This window comes from Cavia porcellus, unplaced genomic scaffold (assembly GCF_034190915.1).
Source record: "Cavia porcellus strain 051 isolate PalLab524CR breed Dunkin Hartley unplaced genomic scaffold, mCavPor4.1 scaffold_11, whole genome shotgun sequence".
In the NCBI taxonomy this organism is placed as follows: domain Eukaryota; kingdom Metazoa; phylum Chordata; class Mammalia; order Rodentia; family Caviidae; genus Cavia; species Cavia porcellus.
In genome coordinates this window covers 77,590,594-77,611,833 of record NW_026947494.1, presented here as the reverse complement: position 1 = coordinate 77,611,833, position 21,240 = coordinate 77,590,594, and the positions used below count along the sequence as shown (strand labels likewise).

General features: G+C 38.8%; 1 protein-coding gene across 2 annotated transcripts in view; it reads right to left on the bottom strand.

The window, feature by feature from the left end:
• LOC100718191 (ST18 C2H2C-type zinc finger transcription factor) overlaps window positions 1–21,240 on the bottom strand; it is a 124,023-nt gene that overhangs the window by 16,607 nt on the left and 86,176 nt on the right. For both annotated transcript variants that reach the window (XM_063258509.1, XM_063258510.1), the window contains exons 12-17: window positions 14,411–14,656; window positions 8,969–9,084; window positions 3,963–4,025; window positions 3,292–3,360; window positions 953–1,015; window positions 777–857 (exon numbers count right to left, since the gene is read on the bottom strand). In XM_063258509.1, coding sequence (XP_063114579.1) covers window positions 777–857; window positions 953–1,015; window positions 3,292–3,360; window positions 3,963–4,025; window positions 8,969–9,084; window positions 14,411–14,656 — 638 coding nt within the window. The remainder of the gene's footprint in view (window positions 1–776; window positions 858–952; window positions 1,016–3,291; window positions 3,361–3,962; window positions 4,026–8,968; window positions 9,085–14,410; window positions 14,657–21,240) is intronic.

Below are 21,240 nucleotides of genomic sequence, written 5' to 3'. Positions count from 1 at the left end.
CTCTGAAAAAGGCAGACACAGTTCCATACTATCCAGGAGACGAGCCATGAAATTACAGTTTGAAAAGATGCTACCACACACAGCAAGACAGCTTTATTAGCAATATTAGTAATAATGATCCACAGGCACCAAGCTCGGCGATTTTCATGTATTATCTCTCAGTATTCACTGCAAACTCATTGGGTAGATGGTGGTATTATCCCACTTTGTAGGTAGAAAAAATGAGGTTTATAGAATTCAGCTGATTTACCATACATTTTTAAAGTCAAGTTCATATTTATACTTTCTAGCTTTAGAGTCATTCACATAAGCAATAAATTAAATTGTTTCTGGAAAAAGTCACAGGGGATAAAATGTTAACCATTTTGATCAATGCTACACGGCACATCACTTGGACCCTTCAATTTTGATGTGCAAATGTTTAAATATTGCACTTAGACATGTTGCAGAGAAAATAATTTGTATTTCTGCATCTATACTGTGGGTACTACCCAATCCTTGTAGCATGTTTTTTACAGGAAGAAATCCAACTTAAGTACAATTGCACCTTATGCAAAATTAGTGTCAGGGGAAATGCTGCTGCATTTGTCATTCTATAGCACTTCCAAAATGCCTCTGAAAAAAGATAACTGGGGAAAGAATGAACATCAGGGGCCCTGATGTTTGACAGTCTATCTTCTCTCAGGCTCAGTGGGCTGTATTGCACCCCAGCACAGGCTTCACCCCCTCAGCCAGCCCAGTCAGCAGCCCCTGAGGCTTCCATGCATGCACTTTACCTAAGTTCAGGGTCTTCTTTTTCTTCCTTCATGGGGGTCATTTTGACACCGCCTTTCCTTGCACGAGGGCATCCGGACAAGCTAAAAGATACAACCAAAAAACACCAAGCACGACATCTTGTGAGCGCCCTGCTGCTGGCACGCTGGTTTCCACCTCCCGGGGGGCATAGGCCTACCTTCTGTGGGAGGCATAGTTTCCAGTCACGTGCCCTGAGCCATCGCAGCCTGGGGTTGGACACCTGGGAGACACAGAGCAGAGCGCAGGCCCGAGGTTAGGCAGGAGAAGGGGTCATGATGCCCTCTAGCAGAGAAGGAGCTGCTTAGGCTGGTCAAGATCTTTGCTTTCTTGTTGCTTAAATACGATTAGCTTTTGGTTAAGCAACCATTTTTTGAGAAAAAAAAATCTAAAATATGGAACCAGTATGGGATGCTTGGTTATTTATTATACATTTTTTAAAAATCTTGTATAGGGAAGTAGTTGAAAGCCCACAACTTACTGGTGGCTTCTGTCTCCATTCAGTGAAGTTTTTCTCTTACATGTAAGAAGAACACCTTTCCAGACTGTTTTGATTAATAATTTCTCTGATAAATAGCATCCCTACCATGATAATCCATTAATTTCACGTGGACAGCAGTGGTACATGTGAACTCAAGCGGCCTGGAGCATTACTATGACTAACAGAGAACTTCAGTGATTTGTCACTGGTCTGTCCTGTCTCATGGCCTAAATTTGCAGGTCTCTGTGAAAATCTACCCTTAAGTATTATTCACAATAAACCATTAAATTTGGAATCAGAAAGATGAAACAGGAAGAGAAATACACTTCCACTTGGAATGCAGATTAGGAATGCATGAAAACACACTCGAAAACAAAAGTTTGTAAGAATATTCATCATTTTATTGCTTATCAAAAACCTCCAGTACAAATAAAAACAGAGGCTATCACAACACATCTGTTTTCTGAGGGCTTTTGTATAGATTTCCTTCACTTATTATTTCACAGTACGCTCCCAGTAGTTTAGACCTCCACCCACACGGGAGTTTCGACTGAAAAATGCATTAATAATAAAGAAAATTGTGAATATTCTCCCTTTACTGAAATTTAAAAATAAACTTTCATTAAATCCAATCCATGGGCACAAAAAAGAGAATAAATGTTTATTTTTTCCAAAATGAAATAGAAAATCAGCATGCTTCTCTTCCAGCGAATGGGAGAAAATTGGATTGATATTTAACCATTTAAAGACATAATGTATGTTCTGTATTGTAAGGAAATCTTGCAAGCTTATCTTGTTCTATTAATGTGTTGTGAAATACTGATTTACTAGCATATTGTAATTATGCAATAGTTCTAGATAGTTTTTATTTTTTTGAGAGATTCTCCTTGAATATCTGAACAAGAGGTCAGTGAAATGTCTTTTTTTTTTTTTTTCTTGCATAGAAAACCCAAAATAGGCTGGAGATTTAGCTCAGTGGTATAAGTGCCTGCCCAGCAAGTGAAAGGTTGTGAGTTTGATCCTGGTACTACAAAAAAAAAAAAAAAAAAAAAACCTCAAAATATTGCTTATTTGACATTGGCAGAAAACACAAATGTTAAATAGTTTAACAGGACCTTTCAGTCTAATATGACTTCAATATATTAGCTATTGTTTTAAAACAATGTTTAGAGAAAATCTTGAGAGCCACCAGCTATAATTCAGATGCAACAATGAAGTTTAGAGTAATTAACTAAGATATTCTGGCACACCTCACTTCCAAGTGGTGAGTTATTAATCACTACTTAACTTTCTTATATTTCAGTGTAGCATAATGATAATCAGTAAGATGATTTCTAAAAGTATACTTCACACTTTGAAAATGATACACGTATATGTCACAGATCTCTTTATTGTTTCTGGTAGTGAAACTCCAAATTTTTATGTTGGTTCATTATCAAGCATATAAAAAGGATTTAAATTTTTGATTACAGTATGTGTAATAAGACATCTAGCAAATGAAAATTTGGAATAAAAAGATAAAAATTAAAAGTAAAATAAATACATAAATGTTAATACATATGTTCCTCAGAGATCTTGTAACTGGGTAGAAATGAAGCAAAATTGTGTTTAGCACCCAAAAGTAAAAAATAGCTATATGATTTTAAATGCTCATAAAGTAAAATACTATAAATGCTATTAAATGCTCATAAAGTAAAATACTATTTTCTTAAATTGGGTGATAGAAATGCTTTGGTACACTTCATAGGTCTGAAATTGATGGAAAATGTATTGCATTTAACAATTACATTGTTCCTTTAAAATTATTATAATATACTGTATAAGGCCTCCAAAGTAAACGAATTAACTAGAATATAATTTTTGTTGTCATTTGAGCTTTCTCATGAAAGAGTGCTTTCCTATCATTTAGTTAGGTACAATTCGCTATTTGTTGATCGTACTGACATTTAATGATACGGAAGGCCCCCACCCCACCGTGGGGAACAGAAGCCAAAGAGGTCACGCCTCCTGACACTTACTTAAGTTCCTGAGAGTTAGCAGCCATGAGGGACTTAAGAGTCTTATCTGCTAAAGGACATCCAGAAACACTATAAAGGGAGGAGAAAGAAAAAAATACCATATTGACATATACAAATCTGATCCCAATGGCATCATGAGTTTGTCACATGTTAAATTATTAGTGATGGGGACTGGGGGTAAAAATCTGGGTTTGAATTTGGCTGTGCTGCTCTGCGTCTGCACTTGTGGGCATTTCAATTATTTCTGATAGACTCAGATTTGCTTTCTATCAAACGAATTGTTTGATCCAATGAAACTCCCCAGCTCTAGAATTCAGTGCCCAGGGGCTGCTGACACAATTTGTCCCCACAGCAGAATCAGGTGATGCTAGTTTAACAGCTTAAACTGGTGCCCCAGAGGAAAGATAATAAAGCAAGATGAAGGTAAATGGAAAGATTTGTCCTGGGCTCTGCCCTGTTTAATCTCTCTAGTGCCTTGCCCAAGACCAAAGGTGCCATTTCCACGAGGTTAATGGTCCACCCTCGTTGTCTTCACTGAGAGCTAAACAAGACCAAAGCCTGAAATCAACCCCAACTTTGTAATTTGGACTAAAATGCATTTTGACCAGAAGGGATGGGAGTAAGTATTTACAACAGCATGAGATGATGACAACCTCTCTGACCACAGGTACCTGCGGTGAGATGCGTAGTTTCCGGTGACGTGGCCACTTCCGTCACATCCTGGCGTTGGACAGCTGATCGGCAGAAAAGCACATCATTAGAGTCAGGTGCATTTCACAGATTCATAGCTTAGGAAGTAGCTCCTCCTTTTAAGATAAGTTGATACTGCATAGAACATGCAGAAGTTAAGCATTAAGGATTTATATTGGTTTTATGAAAGAACCAAGAGACTAACCGAAAAAAACAAGAATCATTGCATGTGGCGCTGCTTCCTGAGCTGTTCCCAACATCGTATCCAATTTTCTGCTTCAAATAAGTTAAGCGATACTAACGTGTGTGTCCTAGACATTTTGTGAATAACTGACAGTGTTCTATTCCTTTGAAAGTATAAATATTATTAAAAAAACATTAGAAATCCACCCTTTACAGTGACATCAGATCTCAAGAGTACTTCACCAATTTTATGATAAGTTGAAGAAAGGAATGTTTCTAAGTTCTCTTTTTAATCAGTACTGGGGATCGAACTCAAGATTGTGTGCTTGCAAGGCAGGCACTTATGCCACTGAGCTAAATCCCCAGCCCAAAACCTACTAACTTAATGAACACTTAACATTTCTTATTCACACATGTTGGCAGTACACAGAGATTACATTCATTGTGAAGAGCCGATATGTATACACAACACATCTGAATTTCATAGACATTTGAGATGCCACCAGTAAAAAAAAGAAAAATCTTGTACTAAAATGAAAACTAGTATTTTAGGTGAGAAAGTTGCTGACAATACAAAAATAGACAAGAAGTTTCGTTGGTAAAACCCTTAAGCAATTTCACCCAGAGCTGTTGTGGTGATTAAGCTTCAGCACATCAGCCTGATTGGCTTGGGAGCCACTAAGGGGATTAGTAGAGCACATATCTGGGTGTGTCTGGGTGGGTCATGGAGGATGGATTGGGGTTTATTTGGTCCCCTCCCCTTCTGCTCTGGCACCTGTTTCCCTGTGCTCCTGAATGAACGTCTCTGCTCTGCTCTGATAGTCCTCTGTGATGCTACTGCCTTGGAGCCAGATAACTGTTGAATGAATCCCCCAATACCATGAGATAAATTATTTGTTTCCTTCTTTAAGGTGTAGATATTGGGTATTGTGCTCCAGGGACAGGGTAGCTGATGAATACATTTGTAACCCAAGAAATGCAATCCCTCATTCACAATTAGTCTAAGAATAGACCCTTAGGCCATCTGTCAAAGGTGTTCCATCACAATGCTTCACTTTATCTCAGAAACTGGCCATGTCCTGGGCTTCTTCCATGTTTTGAAAAATGTAGCACAGGATCATAGTAATCATTAGATATTCCTTCCACAATTAGCAGATTCTTTGGTTTTTCGGTCATTTAATTTTCTAGGAGGCTGTTGGAAACTCTTACGTGGAGCAAGCAGATTGACCCCAGCCGACTCGGTGCTATTTGTGGCAGTGTTCGGAATCCGAGGGAAAATCGGTTATGTCATTCCTGCCTCTGATTTCTCTGACACCCTTCCCAGAGTGAGGGCGTAGCTACATATGTACGGCACAAAATTTAACCTTTCGAAGAGACATTTGGGATAGATGAACAACAATCCAGTATTTTCTAAATTGTCACTTTTAAGCAGTTTTTTTCCCCTGTGAACTATTTTCCAACCATTTTCAGGTAACCTAAAAAAACTACAAGCATGAGAAATAGCACAGGGATGTCTGATTTTCAAGGTTTAATCTAAACTGAGTCATTTAATGCTTTTGTCCTTTTTTCCTGGATAGGATGTCACAAAGTGTAGAAGCTAAACCATGTGTAAAACAGTAGACAAAACATTCATAGTGGTCAAATTAGAGCTCTCTTGCTAGTACCAGGTTAAATGCAGAAAAATCTTTTCTGAACACCATACAAGGAGAGCATTTAGAGACGTTTTGATTGACGTCTCCGACTTTGAGCATCCTACACTGCCACCTAGCGTCCTCTAGCGGCATTTATTTCATTTTACTCTAGTTACCTATGCTGTTTTTAATTACTTCTATTAACAGTCCCAAACGAGGCAAAGAAGGTACAGTATTTTAAAACTGAATCATGTAAAATTTCCTACGAAATATAATAAAATAGCTGGGTATTTAGCTCAGTGGTTCAAGTGCTTGCCTGGTAAGTGCAAAGTCCTGAGTTTGATCCCCAGTTTAAAAAAAATATATATATATATATATATATATATATATATATATAATATACATTTGATTAGCTGAAAATTAAATCATTACAATTTTATTTATAGTAAAAAGTCAAACAACAAAGAACTGGTGACATAGTAGTAGGAAAAATTTCTGTTTAGGATTCTGGTAGGTTTAATCCCAAATCTACAATGAAGAATTTTGTATGCACAAATTCCGGTTGGGCAATATATTATGGTCAGGCCAATGGAAATATCAAAAATGAAGAAAGGAAATTAGCTAATTTCTTCAATCAGTGGCACTCAAACACTAAATTGTTGGATGGCTGACAAAATAAAATGCTGTTCTTACCAAACAGTTTCTGGCAAGCAAAGTATAATTGTCTATTAAAAACACAAAGCAAATCATAAGGACAGAGTCACACTGTAAAGTAGTATGACTTTTACAAAACAAACATGCTAACATAGATACATATAAGTAAATGATACCATCCTGTCTATAACGTGTGTGACCTGTGAGGTCTCTGGCTGATAATTCACAATTAACACACAAATTGTTCAAATTCTTTGGAATGTTTCTCTTTTCCAATTGCCTTAATACCCACAGGCAGTGCCCATCACAAATTACATTTCACTTTTCTCCTTCAAAATGGAATTGCATAGTAATAACATTTCCCATGTATTTAGTTTGCAGTACTTGGGAATTTCCAATAATCCTTATTCAAAAATTAACTGTTTTCCATTTTTGAAGGTATTTTTAAAAATATTATGTGGAAAGAGAAGCTATACAGCGATATGCAAGCTTGAATGTCAGGTCCACCTGGCATAGGTGTGTGTGTAGCTCACATAAGTGGCCTTTTGGAAAGAAACAGTGTTTGGTGAAATTTAAGTTACAGTGTGTTCACCGATCGGTTGCCCCCGCTAAGCCCCAGATGAATGCGGACTTATGTAGGAGCATTGTGTTCAGGCCAGGAATGCTTGCCTGTGAAATTCTTAGGGAATGTCAAGTTTAGGATTTTAAAAACCACTCACATGTTGATGCAACACACTGATGCTGGACAAGGAATAATTCTACTGAACGCTTGCCACGTATGAGGTCCTATACTTGGCCCTGGCATTTGAGATGTGTTCTCTATCCCAGGCTCTGTGCATATTGGTGGGGAAATAAGAAGCAGACAGCATGTAATAAGCACCAGTGCTGCGGCTGGGGTAGAGAACAGAACGTGAGGGCAGGACCGCATGTGGAGCCTCCTCAGTGAGGTGCAGGCCACAGAGGCAGAAGTGAAGGCAGCTGGGTACTGTACATGCATTCAATGGTGCTAACGCTGATGAGAGAGGATCTGGAAAGAGGGATGGAGTTCCATGGCTGGGATGAGGAGCTGCAGTAGCTATGTCTCACGGTAAGGGACATTTGAGAGGACAGCTGATGGAGAAGAGGTAAGCTCACAGGGGGAACTTCTGGCAGAGAGCACTGTTAGGGATGCTCTAGGGAAGGTGTGCTTTTGTGAGCAGGTGTGTCAAGGAACAGAGGAGGATGGGAGGGAGGAAAGGCAGGGCCTGAGGGAAGCTGAGAGCTCACTGCTGCTGTGGGCAAGTGGGGATGCATCTGGAGGTCTCAGTGAAGATACAGATCACAGAGAGTGCAGATAGAAGAGGTCCCAGACTGGGATCTGAGACGTCTCAAAGTTTGGAGGGCTGGGTCTGAGTCTAGGAAGGGACTGCAGAGAGTGACAGGAAAATTCCCAGGTGAAGAGTCCTTGAAACCCAAGGTGAATGGCAGATTACAGACCACAGAGGAAGGTAAGATCAGTGTGGTGGACTCCCACTGTCCCATCAACAGGGAACAAGAGATTCAAAGACCAACAGACAGAATAGGGCAGGGGTCCCAGAAAAATTTAACTAGAAAGAGGGTTTGGGTAGAGGGGTGGCAGTGAAAATCTGTTTGGCAAAGATGGGGGAAACTGAGTCACACACTATTGATACTTTTCTTAGGAGTTTAATCTATAAATGAAAGCAGAAATGGAGTCCAGGTGGAGAGTCTCCCGGGGTACAAGAGGTCCTCAAATCTACAGTTAGTGGAAAATTTTAAATAGAGGAATACAGAGCAGAGGGTAGGAACACTGGTGTCTAACTGCAAAAGTTGTTTGCTGGAGACACTCATCAGTTGTCAGCTATAGAGGTATCTGTGTTGAGTATACTTGATTAACATTTAAATGTTTACATGTAGAAAACAGTTCTTTTTGCATTTCATTCATTCACTCACCGTCTGCCCTCGGGTGTCTGTATTTATTGTCTTTTTAGTTTTAATTGAAACAATAATTATATGTATATATATTTTAAGAGATATAATGTGACACTTTGATGTATGCATCACATAGTGATCAAATCAGAGTAATGGGTTTTAAATTCTTCTGGATCAAAGTATCCCTCTGAAGCTGTAATGAAAGCCATTCACTCACTAAACCCAGTAGCAAGTTGGAAAGTTATTTACTCCCAGACTCCCTGAACCCCAGCCTGAGATCCTCTCACACAAATGTTGAGAACTTTGGCCAAAACATGCACTTTTCTAATTGTTCCATCTTATGCTGCTTTTTAAGATTGATTTGGTTCTCTTTGCATAAGACCGTATCTTGTATACTTTTTTTTTTACAGCCCACCCAGTTCAATGCATAAGTTCAAGTATATGTTGGACATTTAATTGCTGGCTAATTGAAATTCCTCCAAAACCATTCAAAAGTCAACTGTATAAGAAAAAGTATTATTATGTAAAATTATGAACTTCTGCCTTTTTATGGCATCATCCTTTAGGACACAGCGGTGGATACCACTTACGTGATTAACTCTTTTTTGAGATCTCTCGCATGGAGTTTGGGTTTAGGGCTTGGAATAGAGGCTTCTCCAGGAAACTTTTTCTCCTCTAAATTTTCTAGAGAGTTTACTATGTCTTTCTGGAAAAAAAAAAAGAAAGTGAGACGAGAGAGAGAGAGAAACAGAGAGATGATTAGGGAGCCCTGAAAAGACAACTAAATTTGAGGTCACACAAATCAGATCTGATTTTACCAGAAGATTTAGCTGAAATGTTGCTAAAGACTTATATAAGAAATAAATAAGAACAAGAATAAAAGAGTGTGTATTCTAATTGCTATGGATCTTTACTCAGTGAAAAAGGAGAAATTACAATTGATGGAAAATCTTTAAAAAGTTCACATTTTAGCAAACATAACTCTAGAGGAGTTACTTCAACTCTATAATTAACACATTAATATGCTTTAAATTATATTATATAATGAACACCTTAAAAAGAACACAGGAATAGTTCTTTATATATCCAGCAGTCAATTGCAGTAAAATGCAAAAAAAAAGAATCACACAGATTTTTAAGTAAAAGAAGAACTTTAGATTAACAAAATTCCCACTTCAGTACCAAACAATCATGATCTAAATTATGTATTTAAATATGTAATAGCTGGGGCTACATTATGAGACACTTAATTTCATTTTTCTGGATAATTGTTGTTTTCACATCATTTCCTCTCTTCTTTTCTCTTCCGCTAAGCTGGTATCTTGTGATGTTTTCATTCATTGGGTGAAATTTCTTGTTGGACTTTTAAACTTAACGCTGATTTTGACCCCATAAGGAAAACTCATTCATCTTTCCAAATTATTTATTTACCAAGTATTATCCCACATAAAACTCATGATAGTTTTCCTGAATTGAATAACTAGCTTGCTTTCATTATTAAGGCTCTGTCTAATAAATATAATACTTTTCAGATTTAATGTTAAAATCAGATTAATATAGAAAAGCATATCCTAAACCTTGAAAGTACTGATTTATTTAAAATGAGCTTGTGATTTTGAATTGTTCAAAATAAATATTCCTTAAATGACATGGAAATGAAATACTATAGCATAATCTTAATAATTCTGAGTCTATATCCAAAAGCCACAGGGAAAAAATCTCTGGATTTTTTCCAGCCAAAGGAAATTTCTAAACATTGATCTTATCATTAAGGCAAGCATAATTTCTCTCAGTCATTACTTGGACAGCAAGTCAATTATTTCATACACAAGTGTGCTAAAGTAAATCTATTGATAAACCAGTGAGACTGAGATTAGTTTCAGATCAAACTAACAGAAGCTGGCTTGGTACGGTTTCTCTCTTCATCCTGTTTAAAGCGCTACACACTCCATTTAAAAGCTAAAGGCAGAAGCTGAGCCAAGAGGACTGCAAGGTTAAGATCTGCTTGAGCAACTTGATTGCTCAGTGAAACTCTGTCCCAGAAAAAGTAAAAAGGGAGGCGTTCCAAAGACCCCGAGTTCAGTCGCTAAGCTATCGCAACGTCGTCTCCGTGGAATCTATGGCAAGATAGAGGACTGAAGTTCATCCTTTTAAAGTTTTACAGTGTAAAAGGCTAAAGTCAAACATTTCCTAATTTTAAAGCCTTTGAGCCCAATTGTTCCATTATCCACTCTATTTGGGACAATCTGGCTTTGCGTTGGGTAGTCATTTCCAATGCAGTAATTCAGAAATATCTTGGTTTTTTCAAAGCAGATGCAAAAGTTAAATCCAATATCATCTCACAAACAGCCTTTGTGTTTCTGTTTAGATGCTGAATTTTTCACAAAATGGTATGAAGTAAAAAAAATTACTTTATTATAAAAAACATAGTGTCTAAGAAGGCATATATATTTTTAAAGGAACACACACAAGTTTGCAACTATTGTTTGGAGGTTGAATCTGTACAAGACAATGTAGGAACTTTGAAATAAATGATCGATTATAAAAGCTTTAACTTCTATTAGATTAAAATGCATATAAAATTATGTTGGAGGATGTTATTTAATTCTGTCTGGTAATGTGGGACAGTATTTCAATAGGGTAATTCTGTTGCCCATGACTTTTTAAATATGTCAGATTTTTAAAAAAGTATAAACTCTTATGCATGGAATTGCCTTTCTTCCTTTCTTTGCTTAATATTCTACTCCTGGAAGCTTGTAGGGAATGTATGTGTTAAAACAGAGGGGGGCATTGTTAAAACAGTTCTCAGATTAGTTCTGTACAGAAGTGTTCGATATTGGATGACTTCCTAAGCAGCACCCAGTGTATTACATTTGTGAGAATCCTTTTTCCAACATTTAAAATTTCATTTTGAAGATAGTAATTTTGTCCTGTGCGTAATATGTAAAAAGAGAGCCCAGCATACATGTGTGTTCAGGGAGTGTATACACTCCATGAAATTCTCTAATGTACAGATGGAAGTTTATACCGATCTCAGTAAAGACAGAACATAATGGTAACATGAATAACAGATAATAGCATCTGGCACTTTTAACATTTTAAGCCCTGAAATCTTTGGAGAACTGACAGTTGAATGAAACTGACAGCCCTAGCTATTTCTCAGTACTTTCCTTTCAAGTTATTTTGAGTTTTTTCCAGATTCATGATTTTTTTTTAGGGGGCATCTGGACAGGCTATTTCACCAAGAGAGACAGACAATATTTTCTGAAAATTACCACCAAAATTAAGCAACTGTTGTGCATATGAACTAGATAACAATGAATTAGAAATAATCACTCCATTTCTAGTTGGGTGGGTGTCATGTGTGGTGAAGCCCAGGGGAGGAGATGACAGAGGAGGAGAACAGTGTGGGGGCAGCACCATGCCACCTCTGGTCTTCAGATGTTTGTGATGCCTTGTGGAAAGGGAAAAGAATGAGCCAGTCCTGTGCCTGTTATCTGTGGTCACCTCATGGTGCCGTCCTGAGTCTGAGGGCTTTGCCCCTATGTCCTTGAAAGCACCTGAGACCAAGGGAGCCGCCTCCACACCTTGCCATGAACCATCTGCTCATTCTTTTTTCTATTTTTTCCTTAATATTTCCTAAACTGTCTTCACCCATTGATGATATCTTTCTTTTTATTCTCCACATTCCCCATTTCCTTTTTTGCAGGGATTCCTGGCCCATCAATCTCTGTGTAGTTAAGGATCAACAATGGTACCTCCTTCAGGGTCAGTTTTCTTCTCCACAAAATGTGATAGTTATCCTGCTTTGCAGAATTGTTGGGACAATGAGACACTACTTATAAAGCTTTCTTGTCTTTATTCTTATCACATATGCAATCCCTTATGTCCTCTCAAAGACAACGCTGAACGCAATCTACTTTTTCAAAATAATATTTCACAAGTCTCATACTAGTCTAAAGAAGCCCTTTCCTCATTTTTTTTTTTAAATCTAAAGGCACAATGTTGGCATTGCAGGACAGGAATGCAGTTACCTTCTCTGTAAAGCACTGCCCTCTGTGGAACACACCAACTTCTCAACACACACCTACAGATCTCATTCCCAGGGATGGGTTTCCCTTAAGGGAATGGGAGTCACATACTCGCATCTAACTGGTAATCAACTGGCCAGAGACTCAGTCTTGTGAACTAGAGGGCCATTCTCTTTGCTAAAGCCAACTTGTCCTATTTTGCCCCTTCCTTCTGTTTAAGAGAAGTGCAGACTGACCAAGTAATGCAAATACTGATAAATTATGAGACGGAGAGAAGTCAGGTATGACTTTTGTTCCTTCTCACAAGCTTGAGACAACAGTAGGTCACTGTGATGGAGACAAGAGATACACCCTGCCAGCTCATCACCACCATTTAGGTCAAGGAGGCTCTGGGACTTTGCACATGTCAGCGTTACATTTATCACCATCCAATATGTACTGTATTATTTACTAGGACTGATTCTAAAACACAGTTTGAGCACCCTTCATTTGAAAATCTAAAATCCTAAAAGCCAACACAACACTCAAAAATTTTTGGATTCTGATCTCGGAATTTTGTGTTAGGGATGCTTCTCAGGAGAGTTTATATAAATAGTCCAAAGTCTGAAAAAGTCTAAACTTCCAAGACTACCAAGCCTAATCTCAAGCATTTCATAAAAGGAGATATTGATTAATGAATTAATTAAAACCATTTTGAGATATTTTAGGTGTGTTCTTAAAACTCAAAGACTAAAACTAGTAAGAGAGTGTCTAATCAAACAGTGCAATTTTGTGATTCCTTTCATATTTCCACAGGTTGTCATGGATGGAGGAAATCAGGGCTGCCTCAGATCCAGGGGATGGTGGTGGTGCTGGTTTGTTCTGGGTATCTGCCTCTGACACCCCATCCAGACTCAGAAACCCCTCTTTTCCGGTGCCTGTTTGTGCCGCCCTGTTCAGCACACGTGACTGAAGTCCTTGTACATAGCAAAGCATGTCTTATTTGTCACGAAATCTCCAGCACCTAGTTCACTGCTTGAACGTGGAGATGCCAGTGAATGACGGGAGGAAGGAATCAAAGGAAAAGAAGGAGGAAGAATGTGAAAACAGCCCAACTCCGTGATCATGCCTCTGTATGGCCACTAGTGTGCTGAGCTGTAAAAGCAAAAATCAAATTAGATTCCCCCAAGTCTCTGAAATTCAAAAGGCTGAAAAAGATAGGGTACACATCTACAAAGAATGGATATTTTGGTTTTCTAAGCATATCAACTAGCAGGTCCATCAGTGATTTTCTGACAGCATATTGGTATCATTCACTGTAACCCTCAGGGTCACACCTCCAGTCATGTGAAGACTAAACAGGGAGCTACGGCTGACAAGCCTTTTAAGTTACGCTAAGTAGACCATAGCCAATTAGACCAAGTTGAGGGCTCAGACTACAGAGAGAAAGACTCTTTCACAAGTTCTGGTTTTGGGGGTGAAATCACCTTTGAGATGATCAAATGCACAAGTATGTTTCCTGACTTCAGGGCTGATACAATTAAGACATCTAACATTCAAGATCTGCTACTTCCAAAAATGCCTCTTTTCATAGCTATGCCAGTGTGACCCCTTCACAGCAGAACATGGGTGTGACGTACTTTCAAGATTCTGCCTGGTCCGCAGTTGCATTTTATCTTGAACTCTCTGGTTTAGAAAGGACCAGTGGGCTGGCTTTTCTATGTTGAACAAAACACCACTCCCTGAAGATTGCAAAATAAGAGACTCTTTTCTGTAGTGCAAACAAATTGATACCACTCCGAGAATAAAATTTACTGTAATGACATTTTAGGCAAGAGACCTGAAAAGTTTGGTTCATTAGTAAATTTCACCTGAAAGTTAAAATGATTGCTTTATTACTAAGTCAGAATCAAAGGACAGGACTGTGTGTTATGAAAACAGGAATGTGAACTATGATTTAGGAGAAAAAGCTCTGCAGACGGACTCATCTCCAGCTTAGTGATTGGCATATTGAAACGATACCTCTTTCTCTTCCTCTGGCTTCCCATGAGTTTTGCTGTAGTTGATCGGAGTCTCCCAGCCCTGTTGGTCACAGAGAGCCTGGTAGAACGCTGCGTTGACCAAAATGCTGCTTGCTTTGAAGGGGGAGGAGGAAGGGGTTGGGATGGTGGCGTTGGAGGAAGCCAGGGGTGCAGCCTTGTCTGGGATGCGATTTTTTTTCATGCTTAAGTCCAACGTTCCATTTTCATCTACTTCTATCTCGGCTCCCTGGTACACAACAGGAAACAGAAAAACATTTAAGCAGTGAGCAGTTATAGGCCAGTCATGTGGGGCTTTCAAGGGATAATTTTAAATGTAAGCTTTTATGGAAGTATATCTGCTTTTAAATCTAGCTTTGCAATGTGCTTTGTGTAATGTTCAATTCTTAGGCAGACTTTTGAGAACAACCCCATTAGCGAGCTTCATGTTCTGGGTTTAAACAAAGTAAGCTTAATACGAATAAGGTGTTCAAAACACTAAATATATTGGCTGAGATTGCTTTATATATGTATATGTTTTAGAAGTTCAGCTTTAAATCTTCTTTTCTACTTTATAGAATTATCTCTCCAAATTCATCATTTAAAGCATTAACATTTGTGTTCATCAAAAGGCACATATAACCCCCCTCACCCCGAATCACAATATTAATCTAACATGGGAAATATGCAAACATACCAGCTGGAAGAGAATTTTTATTGGAATTTTACGTTAATGCAAAAGCAACATTTCACCCTAGGTTATTGGAACTGGCAAAGCTTTGCTAGATTACGAAGGGCAGAGAGAGAGAAAGAGAGAAAAGTCTGTAGTTCACGGACAGCATTAAGTGTTTGGGGCTTAAATTTTATAATGAAACTTCAGAATCAAGGTATTTATTTTCCAGACACTTAAGATAGGACTTCAAACTAATGCATTCTCCCAATGTTCCTCCTTGGAATTGCTTTTACTAAACTTTTTATATTTTTTTTTAGTACTCACAATAAGCTGCTCACAAGCTCTGGATCTTCTTCAAGATCCGCACCGTGGGACGGCTGGTACAGAGTCATGATTTGTGATTATTACCATGCAGTAAGTCTCAAATACAGAGGAACATGCCTGTCATTGTTCCAAATGGGTCAAATAACACCTTTCTGGTATTTTCACCACCATCCATCACCTCACAATTAGCTTCTTGACAATTGCTTTATTCTTTATCCCTTTTGGTGGGCAAAGCAGATGTCTTCTTTGAATACGTTAGCAAGATCTCTAACTCCTGCGGACACCAGTCCCTTCCCAGGGGACTTACTTTAACTCCCTCTTCCCATCAGCCACTGGGCTAGTCCTCCTCACATGCCTGATTGAAAAAATAAAGTACCTCTTCTGTCTGCTTATTTTACCTGCAAAAGTTCCTGTTTTCCAGCTCTCAGTCTTCCAGCCACATTATACTCACTGGGAAGTAAATACACTTGTAATATGTTGTACTAAGATGCTTTGGCTCTATCTTTCTGTCCCCTTTTAGTAAATAGTTTAATCTCCTGTGATAGTTTTAAGCCCTGAATTTGACAGTACAGCTTATCCGGGATAATAACGTAGTAACCACAACATCTTATGCCATCTGTATAATATCAAATACGTTTTTATACCAGCATTAATAAACCTTAGTTACAAAAATCCAAGATATTAACCATATCAGTGCCACATGCTGCCTCCCTCCATGGTCTCACAATGCATTCTGCCAGGAGCGCATCAAAACAATTTTTGGCTTTATAGCTGATATGTAACTATGGCAATGAAACAGAGCTAGAGTAATCAAGTTTAATGGCCAACGTAAAGTAAAATGCTAAATATTGTAGTTGCTGACATTTTTCATAAAAAAAATTTTAAAAAAACTTGGGTTAAGACTGCACAACCAACATTCACATAAAATTCCAGACCTCTGTGACAGATGGCTTAGGAAAAAGAAGCCATGTGACCAGGCTGCAGAGTTTTATAGTGCAAAACCCATAAATAGTGCAGATTCGATCTCTGAAAAATACCAACAATTCCAAGATGACACTCACAGATATTTTGGTTTTTGCAGGAAAAGAATTCTAAATAGTAAATGTAAAAAATGAGAGACTCTAGGAGTTGTTATGATTATACATCTTGAGTAATGAAAGCTTGATTGAAAAAAAATCACTCCTAAGGTTTAAAGGAGGTGCTTTTCTACACCCCGTGTCCCAGCCAGTTGCTCTGAGCACCTGACTTCAGGGGGGAAGTGGGCTGCACACTGGGGAATGAGGTACAGATGGGCTTTAAGTAAGCCACAGATGCATTCAACAATTACACACAGTAACCGAGGAGGGTCTCTTTCTGTCCATGCATGGGGATCACACATTTATAGCATGGGTTTTTATTCAGAGCCATAGCAATAGGCATCACTTCTCTGTGCTTAAAGCTCCAAAAGGCAGCACAAAAAAGCAGGGAGGTGGGAGAGGTGGATGCAGGGGAGAGGCTGGAGCTGCAGCTGGCGTGGTCTCCATCCTTGCACCCCCTTAATACTCTGATTTCTCCAAGTGTTGTTTGGGATCCTTACTTTAAATAATTACATTTAAATTTTAAGGTTGTCTGAGACTAGGGATCACTAATACCATTTGCGTTCTTTCCAACTTAGGATGGGCATCAAATGCCACTTATTTCAGTCACTTGCAAGTTACAGACGCTGCCTTCCACTTACATATTCATCAAATTATTAAAAAAGCACTGAATAGGTCCATGATATTATATTTTGAAGAGAGGGAAAAGTAGAAAAGTTGGTTGGTTCCTGCCATCAAGGAGTTTATTTCATGCATACAGATTTTTAGTGAAAAGTAATTTAATAAATGTATTATAAAGTATTATTAAATTCAAAGTTGAAAGAGTTCTTGCTTATGATTTTATCTGTATTATAAAATAAACAGTTACCTAAAATGTCCAACAATGAAGAAATGAAACTATGAATTAATAAAACATGGAACATTACTAAATGGCACATTATGTAAGGAGTAAAATGATAATCATGAGTAATGCCTATGAAAAAATATGGGGAACTCCTTACGACTGAAAGTAGGAAATAATAGCATGGCATTTTCACTATCCGTACAATGAAATAAAAGGGACAGTACGTAAATTATTGTATCTAGAGAATAAACTTATGGCTGCTTTCCTCCATTACTTTCCAAACAATAATATTACCCTGTTTTAACAATTAGAAATTAGAAATACAAAGACAATAACATAAAGATAAGACTATTTTACCCTAAGTTTTCTGATTATGAAAGTTACTGATTTTCATGACACTGACAGAACATGACAGCATCATGTTCCTTCCTTGGCAAGCTTCTTTCAGCCCAGACAGGGCACCCGAAATCTCCTTTGAGTTGGTTAAGACACAGCACCAGCCCTGCTCCTTCTACCTGGGTTTCTGCAGGGCGCCCTGAATTTCCTCTGGCAGCTCATTTTCAGGTTTTGTATGAGGAGGTGGAATCTTTTCTGTACTGATAACTATCCTAAATATGTTTTCAAAGCAGGCAATATAAATAAATGAAATGAAATGAAAATATTCCATTGTTAATGTAATTGAGCATTGACGATTAAGATAATAAAACTGAAAAATATTACTTAATAAAGTAGAATGATGGAGTGGAGAGAACTGACTAACATAGGATGTCAAATTTGCATGAAATTTATAAACATCTCCCCCAGCCTTTGGGTTTTGAGGTCACAGTATAGCTGGTGGTCTGTATACTGTAAGGTCTTAAGAAGAATTCAGATTGGTATGAATTCAGATTTCAATTATAGCAGACCACTCAGAGAAAATCACTCATTATCTGTCTACTGCAATTTCTTCTTCTGTAAAATGGAAGAATATTATGTATATCACAAAGTTTTCAGAAGGATTAAAAATCATTCGCATGGACAAAGTACTTATGTGTAGTACTTGACACATAGTAGGCATTCAGCAAATGATAGCTAATAATAATAATAATAATGTGACTGGATGTTTGAATACCAAAAGAGACATGCCCCTGGCCACTGCACACAAGGTCACAGAGCCAGTATTGACATCTAATATCTCTACATGATGCAATCAGTAACCCCTGTTCAGCAGCATCCTCACATCTCACTAAAATGCGTGGATAATCTATCCCAGTGTTAAACTTACGAGAAAAGCTGCTTTGTGCTTCTAACCACCCAGAGGGCCACCGGGGTATTCCCGGGAAGAGGCAGCAAGAATAGTGCTGCGAAGTCATGTTGTTTCCAGGCCTTGTTCAAGCACAAAACAGACTTTGAACTTTAAACATTTCAAGCAAGTGTCAATTTTTTGTTTTCTTTTAAGGCACACTGTGCATATGTCATTTTGTCTAAACAGGTGGGGAAAACACCAAAACAAACAACAGAATGCTTGGCAAGCAGCAGCTAGGAGGATAAAGATAGACTGCAAAGCGAGTTCCTACCTCTGTGGATCAGGGGAGCAGCGAGAGAGAAACATGGGGTGCGCATCTGACTCAGGCAGGCCCAGGCTGCCCAGAGGCGCAGGGGAAAGCCCTCGCTAACCCAAGAGGTCACTCTGCTCACTACTGCGCTCCTGTCCATGGTCACAATAGCCTGATGGAAAGAGAGGCATCTGGATCTGGGGCACATTTACATTTCACAACTCATGCTAATTCTGATTTAAAATGGTGATATTATGTACATCTTAGAGCCAAGAAAAGTCCTGGGTTCCAGAGAGCTAACTTTGCAGATGACATCACCTTTAATCTTTACGATATCTATTAAGCATTTTCTCCTGACTTGGTTCCTTAAAGACTTGGTACTTAAAACCAAGCAAGCCAGTGTGTTATGCACAGCCCAGATGATATTTTAATGAGTAAATAATTTGGTTTTAAGTCTTCTCGTTCTAGGGTGTGAAGCGCTCTGCTCTAGGTACTGATGAGCAAGTCAGTCAAATGCTGAGGTCCTGACATGCAGCACAAGGCAGGTCAGTGCTTGGTGGGTGCTGATTGCATGAATGGGTAACAGTGTGTACTGCCACGCGAGCCTTCAGTGCTGGGGACAGCCAGAGCACCAAAGTATCTTAGTGTGCAGGGCTAGAAAACTTTAAGGGCAAGAAAACACAGACAATCCATGTGGCCTTTGATAACTTTAGATTGTTTCAGAACTCAAAAGTTTCCTTGTCCCTCTAAAAACAATTTCTGTTCCCATAATTATTAGAGTAGGGATTTTGCAAAAATGGTGAATCTCATGAAACTCAGTGTGTTATGTGCCTGCAGATAGCATGAGAAGAATCTGTTTTCAACCTCACAGGTATCCATGAGATCAACTCCTTGTGTAGTGGGCTTTGAGTTGATTTTGCAAAAGATGTGAAAGTATGGTAATTATCATTATTATTTTAAGATAGTCTTGCTAAGGTGCCCAGGCTGGTCTCAAACTCAATCTTCCTGCCTCAGCCTTCTGAATAGGTAGGATTATAGGCATGTGCTACCACACATGGCTCAGTAAGACCTTTAATCCATTCTTCTCTTGAGTGCTCTAAGTAATTGAAAAGATGATTATTGAATAAAAGATTGGATGAGCCCAAAGGATAAATGAGAAATCTTCCATCACCCAAGTTCTGAGAAAATGTACCTTGAAGCTATCTGGCTTGCCCTAGGTAACCCATTTCACTTCTCCAAATGCAGCACTTTGTCTGAAATAAGGCAGGCATAGCCCCCCGAGAACCACTGCCTTCATCTGCTTGTCCTTAAGCTCTTTGAAGGCACAGTCTGTGAGCAAATCTACCCTTTGGCTAGGGCAGTCCAGCACTTAGAGAGCTTCTGGTTGGAGCTACTGTGAATTCATCTGCCAGGATGCCTCTCTAACACACCAGGAATGCTCTGTCTGGGTGTGTGCTTGTAAACCAAACTACTAGCAAGGCTGAGACAGAACAATCACAAGTTTGAGGTCTGCCTGAGTAGTTTAGTTGGACCCAGACTCAAAATGGACTGGAGATGCAGCTCAATCCTCTATTAAAGTGCCAAATTAAAGATGGAAAAAGAGGGAGGGGGAGGGGAAGGGAGAGAAAGGAAGAGGGAGGGGAGGGAGAAGAATGGGGAGGAAGGAGGAGAGATTCTCAGCCACACAGGTATGATGCACAGTAAAATTATGCATTCCTACACTCTTATTTCTGAAGGATAAACTCAAGAGATCTACAGATCTGGGTTAAATGAAATAAACATACCAATAATCTGGCATGGAAAGAAATCTAATGGAAAGAGGCTCAGGCCAGCCCTCAGTGTGGAGGAAAAGACTGTTTACATTCAAGCCTACATCAAGGAGAAAGTGCCAAGGGCAACAGGGACAACCCAAAAGGCCCGCAGGGGGACTGCTTGCTCAGAAGCTGATTTGCAGGATGGATTACCTTGGCTCTTCTTACTTTTGATAAAACAAACTTTTTTTTTGTTTGTTTCAGAGATTTGGGAGATTCTCATAATATCTAGAAAATAGGATCCAACCAGGACAGAATCCTACAAACTGTTACAGCTGTGTGGGATTGCATTCGTGTCTGAGAGCCCTGGGAAGACAGCAGAGAGGCCATATTTGTTCTAACAATTACTATGACATAGGAGATACTTTTCATAGGAAAGTAGTTTTCTAAACTCCTGGCATAGCCAGATCCTTTTAAAAGGTTCTCTGTCCCATCTGTAGGAGGCTGGCACCTGCATGAGGCTCCCCTTACTCTGGCCACACAGGCCTCCTCCCACATAGCCACTTCAGTACCAGAAGTGGGGCATTCACTAGAAATCTACTGTTTGAGGTTTTGAAATGTGCTGATTAAA